We start from the raw sequence: 20,983 nt of genomic DNA, 5'->3' as shown, positions 1-20,983 counted from the left end.
ACAATTATGAGAAATTATTTTCCAAGAACAGAGTTTCTTAGTTGTTGATTTAAACATTTCAATATCTCAACACTAAATCTAATTCCCCATATCCCAACACACATTACCAATGTATTTGTAACAATTTCCATTACCAAAACATCTGACATGGTTAGATTTCAAATTTTGCACAATAACAAGAAAGTAATGTTTAAATCTACTTCCAATCAAAAGAAGCAAAACATTGATTTCTCCAGTCATTTTACACAGCTGGAAACTACGCTTTTATCGGCACCTAAAACCTAATTTTCCATGAAATGTAGCAGTAGATTTTTTCACTTGTCCATTTCCCATTTTATCTCCGAATAAAAATCAGAACAGATTGTGCAATCTATACACCATCCCAAAGCAACTCCATCCTTCTCCGCAAGTGTCTATCGTCAAAATTTAGATGAAAGCGTGTAGTCAGCAAACCTTTTGGGTTGCGGCATTCATGATGCAATGTTGCTAATGCCGAAGTAAACAGTTTTTTGTTGAAATGCATTGATAGCAAAATCAATCTGACAGTGACCAAATTGAGATTTAACCCGAAAACCGTATCCAAGACCAAGTCCAGATCCTGGTTTGCCTTGCCTTAAAGCTGGATTTCCTGGAATTGGAAATAATAATAATAATAATAATAATAATAATAATAATAATAACTTTTAAATAAGTTATGTAAATACAAAAAGCTAATTCATTAACAAGCCAACAACAAAATTAGGACTGTCAAAGCAGTAGTTATAATTAGACCCCTAAAAATGGGTCAATCGGGGACATGAGGCAATGGATTTGACATTATCAATGCAGCTCGAGCCTGATTCAGGAAAAAAAAAACGGATCTCCTTAGTCTTTGCTCCATTAACAAAAATATGAATTACAAATTAGAAGCATTTCAAATAAAAAAGGAGCAGCCAAAGTGCACAAGGAATGGCACAAAAAGGAGGGTGGTGCATGCAAGGCCAATGCCAAAACAAGGTTTGGGAAGTCTCAGATGATTGCAACATTATCCCCACACAAAGACATTGTACACGTGACCTAAACCCATGAACCTAAGTTGCAATGAAGCAACCTTATTAATGCACCAAAGCCCTCAAATAAGTTCATACTTCAACACCTAAATTATTGAAAAGGGGAGCAACTAAGCACCCCAATCAGTACATGCTCAAGTCAGTTGGCATGATTCAGTTAAAGTGAAGCCACGAAACAAAGTTGATCATAAATTCAAGCTTCTTTACCTAAAAAGGCTCATCTCGTCAACTTACAGACCAAGTTTGATATATCTCAACCTCCAACATGTGGCTCACATCTAATAGGCCACAAGGCCACTGTTATAAACCTGAAAGACCAAACTTGATTATCAAGGTAATCTGAGAACTAGGGTTAGGTTTGAAAAGAAGAAGAAAGTGAGAAAGGTGAGAAAGAAGGTATGGTGAGCCTAAAGAATTACGAACATATCTTTAGACCCTTGTATAAAAACCAAAGAGAGAGATGAGAGAGTGGGTTTGGGGAGCATAAAGAATTACAAACAGATCATAAGAACTTTGTATAAAAACCCCATAAACAATAAAACATACCCAAGCTGCTAACACTATTGACAGAGGGTGCGCTAACTCCAAAAACCTGCCCTCTGTTTGGATTGCCAGCCGCAACTCGTTTGTCCCCTTAAACAGGCACTAAATTAATAACCCCCACACCCCCCCCCCCCCCCCCCAACCCCAGCCTAGTGCAAGAATAAAAAAAAATGCAGGTCTAAACAAATTTTTCGTCAAATGAGTCCCTAAGTGATTGCAGGACTCTTCATCATTGCATCACCCAAAATGACAATCAACCTCAATATGCTTCATCCTCTCATGAAACATGAGATTGCTTGCAATATTGGTAGCAACCTGATTATAACAAAAACATATGGGTTTCTTGACAAGAGCACTCATCTCTGACTATACACGCCATCACCTAGTACTCTGCTTCAACACTCAATCTCGCGACAATAGTTTGTTTCTGACTTCCCCAACTGACAAGCTTACCATCCACAAAAATAAATTGCTCAACTGTAGACATCCTATTTTCAACAAACCAGCTCAGTCTACATCAAAAGATCTCATGATATCAATACTCCTGTTACACATGAACACTAGCCTTTACCATAAGGGCCATAAGGCACTGAGTAATCCTGCAACTCAATGCTTGTGTGGCTCCTCCAGTTTCTCCATAGACTAACAGCAACAACAAAACACATGTTAGGCCTAGAGAGGACCAAGTACATTGATTCTTGACTTTAAAATCTGCTCCATCGTCTCTAGACAACTGCACTTTTGGATCAATTGGATTATGTGCTGGATTAGCTCCCACCTCATACTTGTCTCAATCTATAAGCATAAAGCATACTTCCTCTGAGACAAATGAACCAAAAAATAGTTTGTGGTCCCCAGATCCTTTACTTGGAACTGTTTCTAAAGCCGACAGTTGACACCTACAAATCCTTTTTAGTTGTCATGATGATATCATTAACAACCAGAAGCACCACACAATTCCTTTCCTATAGACAAGGATAAAGTGATCAAGAAAATAACAGCGTACAAAGCCATACTGAAAAGACCCTAGGGTTTTATTGTGGAGAAATTGGGGGAATATTAAGAAGGGAAAATAGTAAGAGAAAACAGGGTTTGATCACATTGAGGGGATCCGCCTCCAAATTAGCCAATAGCTATGAATTATGTTATTACTTGGATGGAAAAGCCCTGTAGGGTTACATATATATAGGATAGGGAAATTTACTCCTATTAGGAATATAAAATATCCTAATCCAAGTCCTTAATGGACTCGATCTCAATTGATTTGGGATTCCTAACTCATTAAATAAAAATCCCAACATTAAATAATCCTAACATTAAATAGAATTCATTGGGAATCATAAAAGATTAATTAGAAATCCCAATTGATTTGGGAATTCTATCATTAAATAGAAAATCCCAATTGATTTGAGAATCCTAACATTCTCGCCTCCTTCAAATCAGCTTTGTCCTCAAGGCTGAGCAGCAATAAACTTTGAGAACCTCTCCTCCAAAGATTGATAAGTTTCCCAAGTTGCATACTCAAATGGTAAGTGAGACCAGTGAACCAAAACTTTTATGATGTCTCAACTTCTACGTTTGACCACCCAACGATCCAAAATTGCTTGTGGCTGCACTTGAACCTCACCCATAGGTGCAACATCAGGCAAGAGGTGCTGCACAGCCCCTAACTTCTTTTTAAGGCAAGAGACATGAAAAACAGGATGTACCTTAGAACCTATTGGTAAGTCAAGACAATAAGAAACAGAACTTATATGTTTTAGGATCTTATAAGGCCCATAGAATCGAGGAGACAACTTCATTGAAGAACGAACAGTCACAGATATCTATCTATAGGGTTTTAGCCTGAGAAATACCCAATCTCCCACTAAGAATTCCCTTTCACTATGGTGCTTATCAGCTTGTCATTTCATACGAGCTTGAGCTGCAAAAAGATTTTCTTTGAATTGGAGTCAACTTGATGGAGGAATGATAAGTGGTATAATACCACCATTCTGCCCATGGGAGCCATCGCACCCAATCCTTCAGTTTGTTGCTAGCAAAGCAACGAAGATAAGTCTCCAAGCACTTGCTAACAACTTCAGTTTGCCCATCTGATTGCGGATGATATGCAGTGCTCATATTCACTTGTGTTCCTTGCAAATGAAAAAGCTCCTTCCAAAAGTTGCTGGTAAAGACTTTGTCACGATCACTGACAATAGACTAAGGAATTCCATGCAACTTGACAATATTCTCAACAAAAGTACGAGCAACACTTACAGCGGTATAACGGTGAATTATGGCACAAAAATGAGCATATTTTGTGAGACAATCCACAACTACAAATATAGTAGACTAACCATGAGAAGATGGTAATCTCTCAATGAAATCCATGGAGATATTAGTCCAAGCTTCTTCTGGAATAGGAAGAGGCTGTAGAAAGCCTGGACTTGCCACAGTATCTCCTTTTTGTAGTTGACAAACGTCACATTCTGCCACAAATTTTTTGATTTCACCCTTCATTCCTTCCAATAAAATTCCTAAGAAATGCGCTAGTAGGTTCTAAGCAAACCAGAGTGACTTATAGCCGGTAATGCGTGTAATGATTGCAATATGGTTTGCTTGTGGGCTGGATTAGGCACTAATAAAATATTCTCTCTATACAGTGAGTTTAAAGACTTCCAAAGGTAAGGAGGGACTAAAGTTGGCTCTTTTGTAGTTTTTGCATAATACATCTAGTCTCCAGATTTCCTAATTTGTCCAAGAGTAGTACACGCAAATACAATAATAGCTATGAGTTCAACTTGTTCAGGAAGTTGTGGGAGTGCATTTGCCACCACATTCTCGATCAATTTCTTATAAATAATCTCATAGTCATAGCCCAACAACTTAGTGACCCACTTTTGTTGTTCCATGGAAGAGATTCATTGCTCCAAAAACAAGACTTCAGACTCTTGTGATCAGTTCAGGTTTGGAAATGCCCACTGATGAAATACAGTCTCCACTTTGTAACTGCATGCACTATGGCTAGCATCTCTTCGTCATAAATAGACATGCCGATGTGGGATGAAGAAAAAGCCTCACTGATAAAAGCAATGAGCAATCTATCTTGCATTAAAATTGCACCAATGCCAACTCTTGATGCATCAAACTCAATGATAAACACCTTGCTGAAATCTAGCAAGGGAAGAATTGGTGTGGTGGATATTGTGTGCTTAAGCTTAACAAAGGCTTGTTCAGCTTCCTCACTCCATTTGAATGCATCCTTTTTCAGTAGAGTGGTATCTTTTTGTAATCCTTGACAAACTTGCTGTAGTACCCAGTTAACCCCAAAAATACTGCAGCATTTTAATTTTTTGTGGAATAGGCTAGTTTGTCATCACCTGTATTTCAGAAGGCTCAACAAGAACACCTTCTTAGGAAACAATATGCCCAAGGTACTCCGCATGATCAAGCAAAACTGCATTTAGATTTCTTGAAAAATAGAATATGTTCATGAAGAGTGGTCAGTACAATTCGTGAATAACCTAAATGATCTTCAAGAGATGATTTATATATCAAGATATCATCAAAAAATATGAGAACAAACTTACATAGTTAACGTCGGAAAATGTCATTCATGATACTTTGGAAGGTCGAAGGCGCACTAATTAACCCAAAAGGCATAGCCAAGAACTCATAGTGGCCATCGTGAGTTCTAAACACAATCTTCTGAATGTCATCCTTGTATACCCGAATCTGGTGATAACCTGATCTCAAGTCAAGCTTGGTGAACTGCTGGGCACCTCCCACAATCCATCTAACAATTCATCCACAACAAGGATAAGATATTTATCCCTCACAATGTTCTTGTTCAATGCTCAATAATCAACACACATCTGCCAAGAGTCGTCCTTCTTCTGCACCAATATGACAAGAGAAGAATATGGAGTAACACTTGGTTGAATTATGCCCGCATCTAACATTTCTTTCACTATCTTTTCTATTTCTGCTTTCTGAAAATAAGGATAGCGATAAGGATGTACATTAGTAGGAACACTACCTGGCAATAGAGGAATATGGTGATCATGTGTCCGCTGAGATGGTAACCCCTATGGCTTTGCAAATAGATTAGAAAATTATGAAATAAAAGAGTTTAGCCCTTCATCCTAACCAAATTGGTGTTGTAACTGAAGTGCTCGAAATCGTACCAAGCAACCATGTCGCTCCTTTTTAAGGAGTTTCTCCATACAATGGCTTGAAACTGTAGTGGCATTACCATAACATTTGCCTTCAAGAGTCAATATCTCGCCATTCACAGTGAACCACATAACTAGTTTTGAGAAATTCCAAACTATATCACCTAAAGTCATCAACTAGTCAATACCCAAAACCACTTCATAGTCTTCTAGTGGCAGCAAAAAGAAATCAACATACAAGCCATGGTTTTGCATAGTAAATTTAACCTTCAAAAACTTGCTCTGACATATCAAGGTCCTTCCATCTACAAACTTCACATCAAAGTCTTTGCATTGCTCCACGGGATGGGCTAATTGTTTAGCAATTTTAGAGTCCATGAAATTATTAGTGCACCCGTATCAATTAAGATAGTAACAGGTTGGCGCTTTAGGAAGTCACTAGTTTTTATAGTTTGAAGATTAGCATAACCAACTAAAGCATGAACTGAAGAAGTGATAGATTCATCATTATCATCAAATTTGTACCTTCCTAATCTGAATAAGGGGGGTCATCCTTACCTTTTCTAGTTCCTCCATTGGTTCAATCATCAATAGTCATCCCTTTTTGCTATAATGCCCTTTATGCCACTTTTAATCACAATGCCAGAACAAACCCTTTGTCATTCTCTCTTTAAGTTCCTCTTGAGTCAATCATTTGGCAAAAGGATTGCGAGGAGCAAGTGGTGTGATAGTACTATTGACATTTTTCTTGCTAATGGCCTTGTTGGAGAGACGTAGTTCTTCTCCAAACTTCTATTCTTCTAACCGTGCAAAGGAAACTGCAGCAGTCATAGACTCAATAGTTCTTGGCCGACGTACTTTGACCTCACGCCAAATTTCAGGTAGGAGACCTTCAAACCAACAAGTTGGCTTTCATTCCAATCTTTAGTCTTGTTTGATAGCCGCTCAAATCATGTCTAGTACTCCAAGATAGTGCTAGTTTGGCGTATTTTAGCAAGCTCTCCACCGATATTCTCACATCTAGTGGGCCCAAATTGGACAAGTTATCCAGAAACAAATTCTACCCATTAAGGAATTCCATAAGGAGCTTCAAGCAAGTCATCCATTGAATAGCATCGCCACCCAGACTAATGTAAGCAATCTCAACTTTTGATGTTTCTGGAGTGCAGTGAAAGAAAAAGAATTTTTCGGCCCTAGAAACCCAACCAATAGGATCATCACTGTCCCACCAAGGAAATTCCACCTTCATATGAGAAGGACCACAATAACTCTCTCCTTGTTAACCTCCTTCGCGCACATACGAATGCACCCTACGATTAGCTGATATAGGCATCATCTTCTCTCTCTTTATGGAAAGATGTAAGAAGTAGTTTAGAGAGTGATTTCTGAATCTCTTCAAATTGAGACTTAACATATTGCTAAGTTCAACCTTTAGCCTAGCTTCCATTTGGGACTCTGCTGAATTTTCTGAGGCCATTATGTATGAGTGAAGATCAAAAATTCCAAGATCTTGCTTTTGTTGGCAGGTTAACAGCATCCACAAGAACGCAGGCCCTGATACCAAAATGATAAGACCTAGGGTTTTATCATGGAGAAATTGGGGAAATATTAAGAAGGGAAAATGGTAGAAAATAGGGTTTGATCACTTCAAGGGGATCTACCCCCAAATTGGCCAAAGGCTATGAATGATGTAATTGCTTGGACAGAAAAGCCCCGTAAGGTTACATATATATAGGGTAGAGAAACTTACTTATATTAGGAATGTAAAATATCCCAATCCAAGTCCTTAATGGACTCAATCCCAATTGATTTGGGAATCTTAACACATTAAATAAAAATCCCAACATTAAATAATCCTAACATTAAATATAATTCATTGGGAATCATAATAGATTAATTAGAAATCCCAATTAATTTGGGAATCTTATCATTAAATAGAAAATCGCAATTGAATTAGGAATCCTAACACATTAAATAAAAATCCCAACATTAAATAATCCTAACATTAAATATAATTTATTGGAAATCATAATAGATTAATTAGAGATCCCAATTGATTTGGGAATCCTATCATTAAATAGAAAATCCCATTTGATTTGGGAATCCTAATACAAACTTCGAAAACATTTTGCTGAAATTTTTCAAACTAGGCTCTACAGGACTGCTTAAGAGTACATATATGGCCCAATACAACTTGGCAACCCCCTCCCCAATGTATATCTGATTGCATTTTTGACATCTCAATAGTATAAGAGGGAGATCATAACCCTAATAAAATTCATCCAAGCTACAAGAGAGAATGTCTCAATGTAATCCACATCATCAGTCTAAGAATACCCCTTGCCCACCAATCAGGCTTATAGCCTTTCAATAATACCATCAGGATTATACCTAATGCATATATATCCAACAACACATAACGAATACCTTAGTAGGAGGAAGGCCCACAAATTCACCATATCCCTCAAGAAGTCAAGGCCTCCATCTTTAGATATAGCGTATGCTTTCACCCATGATTTGCAAGGGGCTCAGCAAGATACAATGGGGGTAAGAAGCAGGTGGAATGAACAAGGCAAAAGAATGCTCAGCAGGGGAAAAAATGAAAGGCAAAAGAAAGAAAAAATAATAGAGGGCTGATAAATCAAAGAAACATCATTAGCAACACAATAGGTTACCAAGAATTTAAGAGTGCAAGATCTAGTATCTTTTCTATAAGCAATGCATAAATCCAGGCTAAGAGAGATTGATCTCCAGACCTAAAATCCAATACAGTAGAGGGCTTAAAAAACAATTGGATGGTTGCAGTGATATCAATTCCATTATTATGACATTCACATACCTTCAAGTGGTTCTCTGGAGCAATGATAAATGTCTCGCCTGAAAGGCTGGAACTACAGCCAGGAGTGCAAGCATGAATAAAGGTCCAGGCAAGGAGAATCAACTACATCAGATTTACTAAAAATGGGAAAACATCTAAAGAACAGCCAACACTCAAAAAAAAAAAGGTGCTCCGCAGAAAAGGCCACACATCAGCAGTAACATAGTGCTAACAAGCTAAGGATTAAAACAATGATAGCCTTTGTCTTAGAATGCCTGAAAAAGACACTTTACAGAACAAGGAGACAACGTTTGACTAGTGTGCTGCATATGAACAAAACATGATCACGTAGATACACAAGACATGGCAGAACAGGAAACATGGAAGAATCAGGACAGAGAAAGGCATTCCCCACCCCACTTCCCAGCCCACCACGCCTTCACCCAACAGGCCAACACACTAGAAGGCACCATGTTAACCAGAAAACAGGCTATTAGAATAGCCCAAAATCTTAGTAACAAACATATGAAAAAGTAGGAGCTAATTATATGAAGTAAATGTCTATTATTCCTTCATTAGCTCCATTCTACCCAGGAGTATAGACGCAAGCAGTCTGATAATAATCCATTTATCTGAATAAAAAGTCGGTGTTGTAAACCTAAGTTATTCAACTAGATTATCTAGATAATACATTATTTCAAGACTTTAAGTTTGAACAAGAAAGGAGAAGAAAAGGTTTAGTTTTGGTCTAGAGAGATCTTCACAAACCATCCAACAATTTCATATATGAAGCATCGATGGCAAATATCCCCTTAAAGTCGACAGATAGCAACACACTACACCATTAGTTGTCAAAATTTTACTGCTTCTAAGGTACATTAGGCCATTGGGGCCCAGCCTCAATTTTGACAGATGAGAGCACGAATAGTGACAAGGTGCCTAGCAGCATAAATGTAAAAGTAACCAGAAAAATAGAAAAATAGACAAAACAACATCAATTGAATTTCTGGAAAAAAAAAATAAAAACAAAAATGAGCAACAAAGAAATATGGGCTCAACATTTCATGGCTGTGAGGTGAGGTGAGGTGAGGTGAGGTGGGGTGGGGGAGGGTGGTGCACATGCATAATCTAGCCAAGCCCAATGGCCCATGCCCAAAGCTAGTGGTGTCAATTATATAACAAATACCCACTAACCCAGCCGTACCCACCATACATAAATGGGTTAGGATACACGCATATAATTGTATGGGCCATCCCTGAGCCACAAGGCTCTTTTGCAAGGGTAGGGGGAGGGTTGTCACAAATCACAATGTACACAGCCTTAACCCTGTTTTCATGCAAAGATACAGTTTTCTTGGAATAGAATCCATGACCAACCGGTCATAAAGGACCAACCTTATAATTATATGGGTCATAAATAGATTACCCATTTTGACCTAAAATTAAATGTGCACACCATCTTAATAGGTGCACACCATTTATCCATTTAAATCCCCAGCTTGATCAACTTGTAACAATTAATAGGTTGATTGCTTCGCTCCAGTATCTTCCAAAAGCAAAAAGATCTCTGAGAGTTGTTTCCTGGATCCAAAAGAGAGTACTTGGGTTCTCCCAATAAGTAAAAAGTGTTTCATGCCTAAATCTAACTGGGGTTCGCGGTGGTGGGGGAACTGGATCAAAAAATAAAGGTATTCTAGTTGTAAGATATCTAATGAAACCGTCGCTGAATTGAGATCTCATTCAAAGAGAAAGATATCAAATATCGGGTGTTTCTTTTTGTATATTATATGGATGGTCCGATCCGCAAGGACCATGATTGGGAATTGTTTGATCGTCTTTCTCTAAGGAAGTGGCTATCGCCTCTTGTGAAACCTTTGCCCAGGCGCTCAAGAAACCACTATGTTTTCTCCTTTCCATTCTGGCCTTATCAAATGCTACTCCTTTGAGGTGGGAGTATGAAAAAAAAATAAATAAATAACCCTCCTCTATTCCCCAGCATCCAAGCAGTCACATGCCTCTTCCATCCGTTCGGTACTCAATTTCATCGCATCGGAATTTGTCGATAAAGCTAGCAAGGGTAATAAGATCAAGGGCTTGGGAGAGCGACTGAATGAATAGCTATGCATCCACGGACTATTAGTGGACTACCTATTTCTCCGATGTGCCCCCGACTCTTGTGAATCTATCTACAAGCCATGCGGTACCATCTTCTCTTGCTCTCGTTTGACCTTAGAAACTATAGTCTAACAGAATCTATCAATTGAGCTGGGTGTAGTACCAGAACTTGTCACTATGTATATACTATAATTTGGAAATCTGTGTACATAATTACATAATTATGAACAGTTTATTTCAAATATGCATGTAATTACTCAATTATATATGGACATAAATCATTTGGTATGGTTATTCGAACCAATTAATATGAATACACGTAATTATATAATTTGTTGACTTTATGGATCATATCTCGTTTTGATCATGACAAATACATTGGTATTTAATGTTTGCCGAGTTTGTGTGCAAGATCAGTCTTGCATGAATTGGCAAAGGCATACGGTGACTCGAAGAATTTGAAAACAAATTGTTTACATTTGTAATTTATATTTAATTCATTCGGGTCTGTAATTTTAATCAAAAGGTCTATAATAATTTATGCATGTCAAGAATGGTAGGAACTACAAGCTCAAAGGCCTTAGAACGACCCTAGGTCCCTACACATCACTTGGAAATCAAGAGACCTTTCGGTCGACCGATGCCAAGTTTTTTAGGCAGGGCCAGCTCTGCCTTTAGGCAGTTGAGGCGCCCACTTAGGGCCCCCAAATTTTTTCTTAACATAATAACATAGTTTTTGGGTCCCAAATTTTTTTTTAATTCAATAATATTAACATTATTTATTATGCTCTATTCCCATAATTAGTGATTTTACATTTCAAAAAGCTAGAAAAATTAATTTTAAATAAAAATAAAAATTAAACAAAATATTAAGGATCTTTGATTAAATCATTCGCCTAGGGCCCCATATTGTGAAGAGCCAGCCCTGTTTTTAGGTTAAGTTAAAATGCCTAGACCTTAGAAAAGACCCTAGGACCTTGCACATACACTTAGAATAAGTCCCTACTTTCAAATATGCAATTAGGGGAACATATACTACTTAGGTCCTAAAATAGTAAGGTTTCAGGCGACCGAGCCTTGGCATTGAAAACACCTCGACCAAATATAGGAAGTCAAAGTATTGACTTGACTTCGGGCGACCGAACTTGTGCGTTGAAAATGCCTCAGTTGACCGAACAGGTGAAAAGTCAAAATGTTGACTGTGGTTCGGGTGACCGAACTTTTTTAAACTAAACGTCCACGGTCAACCAAACCCGAGACCTGACTTTTTCCAACAACTCAGGCGCCCAAACTTCACATTCAAAATACCCTCGAGCGACCGAACATGCAAGTTCGGTAGACCGAACTTAAGTCCGGGCAACCAAACCTCGGACAGATTGGAAATCGCCTTAGACTCAGCCACCCAAACCTATCCACGGGCACCCGAACTTCAAAAACGCCTTTTTGCTTATGTGTCTGTTCTGGCGACCGAACCTATGGCTCAGTCAACCGAAACTCTCGGGTTGGCCTATAATTTTTACTGCTATTAATTGGGGTAAAAGAGGGTTAATTTTTTAAAACTCAATTAAAACAATTTTAATAATTCCCCCGGTGTCCCCAACAGTCATAATTTGTGTCATGTCTATAAATATGAGCTTATTAGCAAAATTAAGATAAGATTAGGGATTTAATTAGCTAAAAATTTTTCTGAATTTTTGAGAGCCCCTCTTCTTACTCAAAGCCAAAATACTCCTCACTTTTACTCATTCCATTGCAAAATCATTTCGAGTGAGTGTATCTTGAGAGATCCTACATTGCTTATACTCTCATTGGCTTGATTGTTTGTTGATTTTGTTGAGAGTTAGGCCAAAAGGTTTTCCTCGAGATTTAATCTATAAATTCATTTTTGGGGAAACCTTCTTTAGCTTGTGAGTCTTTGCATTTTGATTGCAAGACACTTAAGCTTGTCTTGTGTTGTGAAGTAAATATCTTTTAACAAGCTTGGTTTATAAAATATCTCTTGTGGTTAATATTTTTCGAAAATCATTTTTGAGATATTTGATTATACTATTGGAAATCTTTGAAACCCTACTTGTGATTGAAATATATTTACATATTGTTTTCAAAGATAGATTGGTAATACTCTTACACTTGATTGATTATTGACATTAGCTAGAGTGCTATTACACATTGTTTGCACTGAGCTTATAGTTCCTATCTGTTTGAGGTACATTGATTAGTACATGTGCGTATTGGTACAAATCCGCTTATTGGAGAAGCATCTTTATTTGTACACAAATTTGTATTTTATTGTTGTATTCCAAGCGTGGCCTGAGGGGATGTTGATCTAGCCCGTAAGGATCGGTAGGGCCTTCTCTGCCCAGCGAGGAGAGTGTGTAAAAGTTGAGGTCAGCCCTGGTAATTTGACCTAATTGTAAACAATACCGCTCCACCTGTTAAGTGAGCAATAGTGGTAATCCTCGAACTTGCAAGCTGAGGTTGGGACGTAGGCAGTATTGGCCGACCCCGATAACATATCGTGTGTGTACTTTATATTTCCGCATTTTATTTTCTACACTTTCATTTTCAGCACATGTATGTTGTATGCCTGATTCATTATATGTTGTATATGTGTTGATTGGATTTACGTTTATATAGACAGACCCTAAGTTGTGTATTACTGCTACTGATTTGGATAAACCTAGGAACAATTTTTTAATACCCAATTCACCCCCCCTCTTAGGAACACACCAATTCCAACATAATTCTTTCAGTTTATGTAATTATGTATGTACATAATTATGATACTTACAGCACTTATCATTTGAAACTCAACTAGGTAATTATGTAATTAATTATGTAGCTAATAATATAATTTAGATATCTATGAACGTAATTACGTAATAAGGACAGTTCAGTTCGAATATGTAAGTATGCAATTATTTTTGTTCATAATTATGTATGTACATAATTAGTTTCATTCAGTTATTTAAATCAATTCATATGCATGTACATAATTATGTAATTGGTACAGTTGAAATATGTGTAATTATAATTATAGTATTAACTGCACCTATCATTTAGAATTAAACTACATGGTTTCATAATTATGTAATTAATACCATAATTTGGCTATCTATGTACATAATTTTGAAATTATGAATAGTTAGGCTTGAATATGTATATAATTAATGTATATACGTAATTGGTTTGTTTGGATAATATACATAATTATGCCATTGATTTGGACTCGATATGTAGGTAATTATGTATGTATGTAATATGGTATTGACTACACCTATCTTTTGAAATTAAACTATATAGTGTAATTATATAATTACTACTATAATTCAAGTATTTCAACCGGGCGACAAAATAAGCCTCAAAGATGGCAAGAAGATATTGTGCCAATAATGCCTGAGGTTATCAATTTCGCTAATCTAGCAAATTTTCCGGATATGCTTTAAAATTAAATGGGTAAATGGGTTGACCATGTTTAAATGAATAGGGTAATAAATGGGTCAAGTTGTTTTATATAAATGGATCATAAATGGGTAAATTGATCATTAATGACCCAACCCATTTTTTGCTCAACCCACCTTAACATGTGGAGTTGATTTAATAATATCCTAAATTTCTCACAATGAACTAATGAATTGGAAGAAATTAAACAATTCCTAAAGGGAAATTGGGACCCTAAATCCTTGCTCCACTAGGCCTGTCATATTGTTATCAACTAGAAGAATTAGATCCTTTCCAAGTAGGTTAAAAGAACTATACAACTTAGCCAATATAGCAACCATGGTTATCAAAATACTAATCCGGATCATGTGATCCTACAATCCATACTTGCCTAACCGATACGAATCGTATGAAGAATTGGAATAAAGTAGAATCCTATCAGGATCATAGGATCACAATCCTGCTTGGGATCCTACTAATCCTACTTGTGCAACAAAATATGGATTTTTCTATTTAGGATTTTAAATAAAAAGAATCAAACTATGTTTTTATTGGCCCAAACCTTTTAATCATGCAATAGGCACAAAATTTCATCCAGTTGGCCCAAATGCATCAAAAAATTAGGGCAAATAACGAGTATCTACTGGGATTTGGGATTTTCTCATTCCAAGTTGAGAGCAACTGAGCATCTCTTGAAAGCTTTCTTTCTTTGAGGCTGAAAGCTCTTTGGGAGCATAAAGTTCTTGATAGGCAGACCCTGAGTTGTCTATCAGCAGGCTGGGACTTTTCCTTCTTCCAGCCGCAGCAAAGGCCAGCTGAGAGCTATGAGATCAGCAGAGAGCTTTAACAACCAGGGAGTGATACTCAGGCTGATAGCTTAAAGTTGCAAACTTGTAGCAGTTATGCATTCTCTTTGTACTCTGTAATTTAGTACTGTTGCTTTCTTCTTTTTATTTTCTCTTATTATCGACAATCCGGAGACCCGTTTTCCCCCAAAGCAGAGAGCATAGCTTTCTTTTTCTTCTTTCTTTTTCAACTAACAAAAAATTCTCCTTCCTTCGACAAAGAAATTTTCTTTTTTTCTTCTTTTCTTCCTCTTCCTCCTCTCCTCTCCTCTCCTTATTCTTCTTCTTACAGTTTGATGACAAAGCCACAAAAGCTGAGAAGTTTACAGCTGTTCTTTGACTTAAGATTAGCAATTTCTCCCTTTGTTCTTCATTCTTTTTGCTTTTGTTTTTAATTACAATTATGGAATAAACAAGCTAGCAACAATATGCCCTTTGCAGAGCACTTTGCAATTCAGACTATTCAGATTTTTTTAGGATCAAAATTGTCGAAGGAAAAACCTGCTAGGTGCTAGCTAGCAAGCTACCTATATCCCTAAATTTTGTTTTGCAAACAAGTTTTTAGACTTATTTTATTGAGAGTTGTCATAAAATGTCAAATACATCAATTTTTAATTTATTTTACATTGTAGGTAGAATCTTATGATCCACAATCTGACCCTATAATCCACTCCTGCAGATCCCACCCCCTCAAACTAGGATAACGATTCTAACAACCTCAATTGTCTACTCAAAAAGATAATAGCATTTGTCATACAGAAATTGCTAAAAATGTAAGTATATAGAAAAGATCACCAACAAAACATGGAAAAGTAAATTTAAAATGGGCATGCAAATTTGAAAAGATAAATGATGTTTTTGCAGCAATTGAGAAGGAAACACACCAGGGACATGACGACCAGAGCCCAAGTCAGTTCCACAATCCAAGAAAACAGCACCATCCAACATCTTGTTCTGAATACAGCAAGCATGCTTGTAAGGAAGTTCGTCATGAGAGTTCAAGCAAACTTGGGATAAATGGGAATGTATCATATTAATCATCAAGAATTAAATTGAATAAAAGGTCATTAAATTGCGCATCAGAAAAGGAAAGTTATAAAACAAATAATTAACATTTTACTAACAAAGCATTTAAAAACACTTTTATCAACCAAAATGAAACATAGGCTAATGACTCCCTCTCCATGTTTTAGAAAAAGAGGCATATTTTAATTATATCAACAAATACAACCAAAATATATCAACTAGATAAGCTGGTTAACCGTACTGTCTATAAGCTATCTGTTAATTAATATAAAAACAACATTTTAAAAGGTGAAGGCATAAGCCATATTTAATTCTTAAGAGGCAAGGCCTAAGTCTTAAGGCATTCGGTTGTAAGATTTTTGAGAATTTTAATTTTAGATAAAAATATGTCAATAAATTACATATATGTTTTAAAAAAAGAAAAAGAAAAAGAAAAAGAAAAAAATTAATAAAATCACAAATATAATGTAAAAATAATCAAATATAATTTCCATAACTACCTATTGGCCTTTCAAAAATTGCTAACTTGAATTCATTACATAAATCATAACAAGAGATAAGCTATAACATAATAAAATTCAAATTATTTTCAAGATCTAAGATACGCCTCTCAATTATTATGGGAAGGTTGAGGTTCAAGAGTTTTAGAAATCAACTCATATTATAATATTCCTTCTATATAAACATGGAGTTAAAACTTTCTAACAAAATCTACCTTGAGAATCACACTTAAAATGCATAATCCTCAACTAGAAAGGCACAAAAGGCGTGCTTTTTGTACAAATGCGTAAGCCTCAGCGTGTAATGTGTTAGACTTTTTGGGATTTGGTATCTTAGATTGAGCCTCATGGCGTTTTAGGCATGCCTTGCCTTGAGGCAAGCCTCGAAGCGAGCCTCAATCAAGCCTTTCAAATCATTGGATAAAGGTGCACCCATTTTCAAATTGTCATATGAAGAATCCTCGCACCGGGGGTGAGAGAAAGGGCACATTTCACATTCTTGGTAACCATATTGGAGGAGAAGAAAACAAAAATCACTTAACTGCCACACTGCCCAACTGCAGGAGAGGTCTGGTCTCACTATATGCCCTTTTTGCAATTGAAAAAGTGCCTCTTGTTCTGCTGATCAAGCAGATATGAGGATAAACACAGAGCGAAGGATTGTGCATTGCCATTTTGGTATCCTATTGCATCATGTGGAGCAGATGGAAGAAGAGAAGCCAACAAGGTTTTGACGAACATGAGTTGCCATTTCCTAGATGAAAGGATTCCTGTACAGTACATTGCTTATGGCTTAAACAGTCCTTTCCTGTTACACATGAATTTTTTGCAAAATATTGACCTTCTCGTTTTACCATATTAATTTTCTACAAACCATTTGGTACATGGGTGGAATCCCATTTTCATTAGTATATATTATTTGGATCATATGCTGTGGCTTTTTCCCACCTCTTCTAGGCATGGGCATAGGAATAATTAGGGTAATGCAGACAATTCCAAAAATCAATCTCTTATGTGCTTACAACCCCTATAGATAGAATACTCTCCAAAAATCAAGAAGAAATACTTTATTAAAATAAACAAGGGGAAATAAAAAAAAATTAAATAACCCAAAATTATGATCTCCTCATTTTGAGGAATATAGCTTCTGGACTACCCCCTCTCTCATCATAGAGTTTTATCTCTAGTATCATAACATCCAATCAATCTGCAATCCTGCCATTTTGTTCCTCAAAGTTCTCATTTTTCTAAGCTCTTGCCATTATGAAGCACACAGGAAGATCTCCTGAAATATTTCTTGCTTGAGTTTGGTACCAAGTGCATTCAATCAGAGCCACTTTTGATAAGATTAAGAAAGACATGCTAAGAGTTATTATAGTTGCTCTTACAGGCTAACAAATCATCAATTTGCAACATAAGCACCTACTAGACAAATAAAACCAGAAATTAACTACCAGCCAAATCAAGAGACTATATAACAAATTAACAATTATAGTAGCAGGTTCAGTATGAAATGCCTTGCCTATATGGAGGCTGCACACTAGGGAGAAAATAAAAACTATTGTGATATAAGATTGATCATTAAAAGAAGTAATTCCTATTATCTCAAAACATGGGGTCCTCAATGAAATTATAATCCCATTACATACCAAAGGGAGTGTTAGTTCACTGTTAGCGATCAGACATGATGTCCCGGATCCAACTGCCCCATCACCATAACCCCGCACACTACCAAGACCACCAATTGCAAATGCTTGATAAGGAGCCATATCCCCTACAACAGAACCACCTGTCAAACTGTCGGAGGAAAATGTAAAGAGTGATGCCAAATAAATGTAAAGGCGATGCAAATAGAGAGAGGAAATAAAAACCTGATTGAATTTTTAATCAGTCATAATAAATGTACAGGGAAGTGAGAAATGTACACTGCTTCAACAACAGGTTTTTCTGTGCTTTTGAAGCTGGTCAGAATTATGTTTTGATTGCAATTAATCACTTTCTTTAGATAGGGATCATGTTTAATATAATTCAAAACTGCAAATCCCACTGTTAGGAACATGGAAATAAGAATTAGTATTGTGCTAGCTACAATTTTATGTATGCTTTGGATAGCATAAACAATTTCTCATCCCCAAGTCCAAGCTCCAATTTTTTGAAGCATCATCTTTGTCTCCTTATTCTCTATCTAAACCCATCTTCAAATTCCAAATGCTTCCCATTCAGTTCCTTAAAACTTACAACTTACATCCTCCACTCACATTCTAACACTTGCAAAGTCCTTGCTCCCCACTATTTTCAGTCCTCACTATTCTCAATTCTGATGTTATTCACTTTGCTAATTTGCTTTAATAACTATAAATTATTTATGCATCACAGGAAAGGCATATTTAAAAGGCTAATTACTCATTATTCACCTAGTCAAGAGGAAAGCTGGCCCTAGCTTAAAACCCTTTGATGCAACAAACTTGAACCTGTTGAATATCAGCCACTTTGATAGAACAGGAATGCCTTGTTCTATTTGTAAACTAAACTGGAAACACAACAAACTTGTAGTGTTACAGTCAGTGAAATAAAATCCATCAAGATGCATATATAATGTTGCATCATAAATCAGTCAGAAAGGAGTAAGAGATGTTAGCATGTTACTCGAGTAAGACTGCAATCATTTGCTTGTGCAAATCGAGATTCTTGCTTCAAAATTACCATACTGTCATGTGGACTGCCACTGCATAAAAAGTATAATTACAGATAAATTGCAAATCAGTCCATCAGTACATTCTAAAAAAGGATACAACAAGCCTCAATACCTGCAAGTCACAGGGAAGCCATCAAGATCTCTGCTAATGGAATGACCATTGTCACTAATTGGACGAATGTGCTGCACAACACAATAATTTTTTCCTGAACTCAAATTAATGATAGATCAACAATTTTATATGAACTTAACAAGTAGTTAGTTGCACAATATGCATTAATAAGCAATAACTGTGATAATGTTCTACTAAGGGCCTGACCTCAAATTTTACACTGGTTGTACTACTCCAGTTGGAACTTGCACGCTCATCCAGATCCAATCCCACTGAAAATTTAGATAGATTTACACCTCCACTCCCTGTACGTGAGAAATTGTCGATGGGCAAACCATGGACCCCAATCTCAGGTGAAATGGAATGCTGGGTCACAAAATTTTTCAAATTAGAATCAAAACAAATTAAAAAATTTGTTTTGGCAATCAAAATAACAAACATTTCAAATGGGTTCTCTCTCTTCAGTATTTAAGTTGAATTGGCACAGAGGTTTTGTCAAGCTGCATATCAAGTTTCACATAATGTACGCCACCATTACACCCTAACGCACCTGAAAGACTAAAGATTGTTGAGCAAGCCACTCAGGCCTCGGCCTCCGATAAGCTATCAATACATTGGAGTCACAGAGTCCCTTCTCCCATGAAACATCGAGCTTCTCACTTCTTCCAAATAAACTGGGGTGTTTGATACAAAGACTAAAACACACAAATTGAACCAATCAAAAGGAAAGGAATAGCCTTAAACCAAATTGAATGGAGAGAAAAATATGCATGTGGCTGTAGCCAAATCCCAAATAGTTGGTATAAGGGCTTTGTTGTTGCGGCTCGCCGCTGTTCTTGTTGTTATCATACCTAAGCTCAAACGACAAAAACCATATAGGAAGAAAACCAAAACCCTACCTCCCAACAACGAAAGAAAAAGGATCGCCAGAACTCCTGAGAGGCGAGAAAGAAATGAGTTTCTCATTCAAAATTTTCACGGGAAAAAATAGATTGCAAAATCAAAGGGAAGAGAAGTAACCTTGAGGGAGGAAGCATCAAAGCAGCACAAAGCTTGTGAGTGAAATCAACATTAACGTCAATCTTGGCTGTTCGAAACGGCCATAGTCGTCAATGACATCAAAAGTGATAAAAATTAATAGCAACACGACTGGAACTACTCAACGACTAAATGCTGAGGGAATTTGAGCTTCACGAAGGGCTACATTGTGAATTTCTCATTTGGGTTTTCCTCGTACATAGTTAGAGAATGAGAAAAACTAACCTTTGCCGGCATGGATGCTCTTCTGAGCTCCCATCCCATTACCCGCTCAACCATCAATGGGATCAAGACCCATACAAAGATTGCATGAGTGATTACAACAAGGACATATAGAAGAGAGAGAGAGAGAGAGAGAGAGAGAGAGAGAGGTTTGGAAGAAGTGGGGATGCTTTTCTTACGAGCGGCTTGATAGCTTCTCGCAGTGGGAAAGAAGCCCCGAACTCCGAGCTTGTGCATTTTGATTTTGGTTAGTCGCAAGGAGTCCTGCACTTGGAAAGGGCTTCGGTTGAGTGCATTTTATATTATTTTTATTTTGAGTTTTATTATTATAATAATTTATTAATTTAAATATAATAATAATGTGTTGTAATACAATACTATAAGGCAATTTGGCTTAAAAATAGATTTTGATAGTAACGAGA

The 20,983-nt window shown here is 36.8% G+C and overlaps 1 protein-coding gene across 3 annotated transcripts; it reads right to left on the bottom strand.

Annotated features, from left to right (window-relative positions):
• Positions 1-103: 103 nt before the first annotated feature.
• Positions 104-20,833, bottom strand: LOC131148629 (outer envelope protein 39, chloroplastic). 3 transcript variants are annotated; one of them, XM_058098465.1, is made up of 11 exons: positions 20,565-20,833; positions 20,322-20,388; positions 20,201-20,236; positions 19,852-19,996; positions 19,509-19,667; positions 19,302-19,372; positions 19,141-19,219; positions 18,909-19,024; positions 18,144-18,291; positions 15,853-15,922; positions 104-835 (listed from the first exon to the last, which is right to left on the bottom strand). In XM_058098465.1, the coding sequence occupies exons 1-11, from the start codon at positions 20,596-20,598 to the stop codon at positions 774-776; spliced, it is 987 nt and encodes a 328-aa protein (XP_057954448.1). In that variant the 5' UTR covers positions 20,599-20,833; the 3' UTR covers positions 104-773. The 3 variants fall into 3 exon arrangements, with proteins under 3 accessions (XP_057954448.1, XP_057954447.1, XP_057954449.1); XM_058098464.1 differs by having other exon boundaries at positions 104-628; XM_058098466.1 differs by lacking the exons at positions 18,909-19,024; positions 19,141-19,219 and having other exon boundaries at positions 104-628; positions 20,565-20,784.
• Between the last annotated feature and the right edge of the window lie 150 nt (positions 20,834-20,983).

This window comes from Malania oleifera, chromosome 2 (assembly GCF_029873635.1).
Source record: "Malania oleifera isolate guangnan ecotype guangnan chromosome 2, ASM2987363v1, whole genome shotgun sequence".
In the NCBI taxonomy this organism is placed as follows: Eukaryota; Viridiplantae; Streptophyta; class Magnoliopsida; order Santalales; family Ximeniaceae; genus Malania; species Malania oleifera.
The sequence above is the reverse complement of the archived record's forward strand: the minus strand, read 5'-3'. Positions and strand labels throughout refer to the sequence as shown.

Coding starts and splice junctions, on each gene's coding strand:
- LOC131148629 (XM_058098464.1), bottom strand. CDS start 20,598: ATGGGAGCTCAGAAGAGCATCCATGCCGGCAAAG. Junction 19,373..19,508: donor CAACCAGTGTAAAATTTGAG/GTCAGGCCCTTA, acceptor TGTGTTGTGCAG/CACATTCGTCCAATTAGTGA. Junction 629..15,852: donor CTCTGGTCGTCATGTCCCTG/GTGTGTTTCCTT, acceptor TTCCAATTCCAG/GAAATCCAGCTTTAAGGCAA.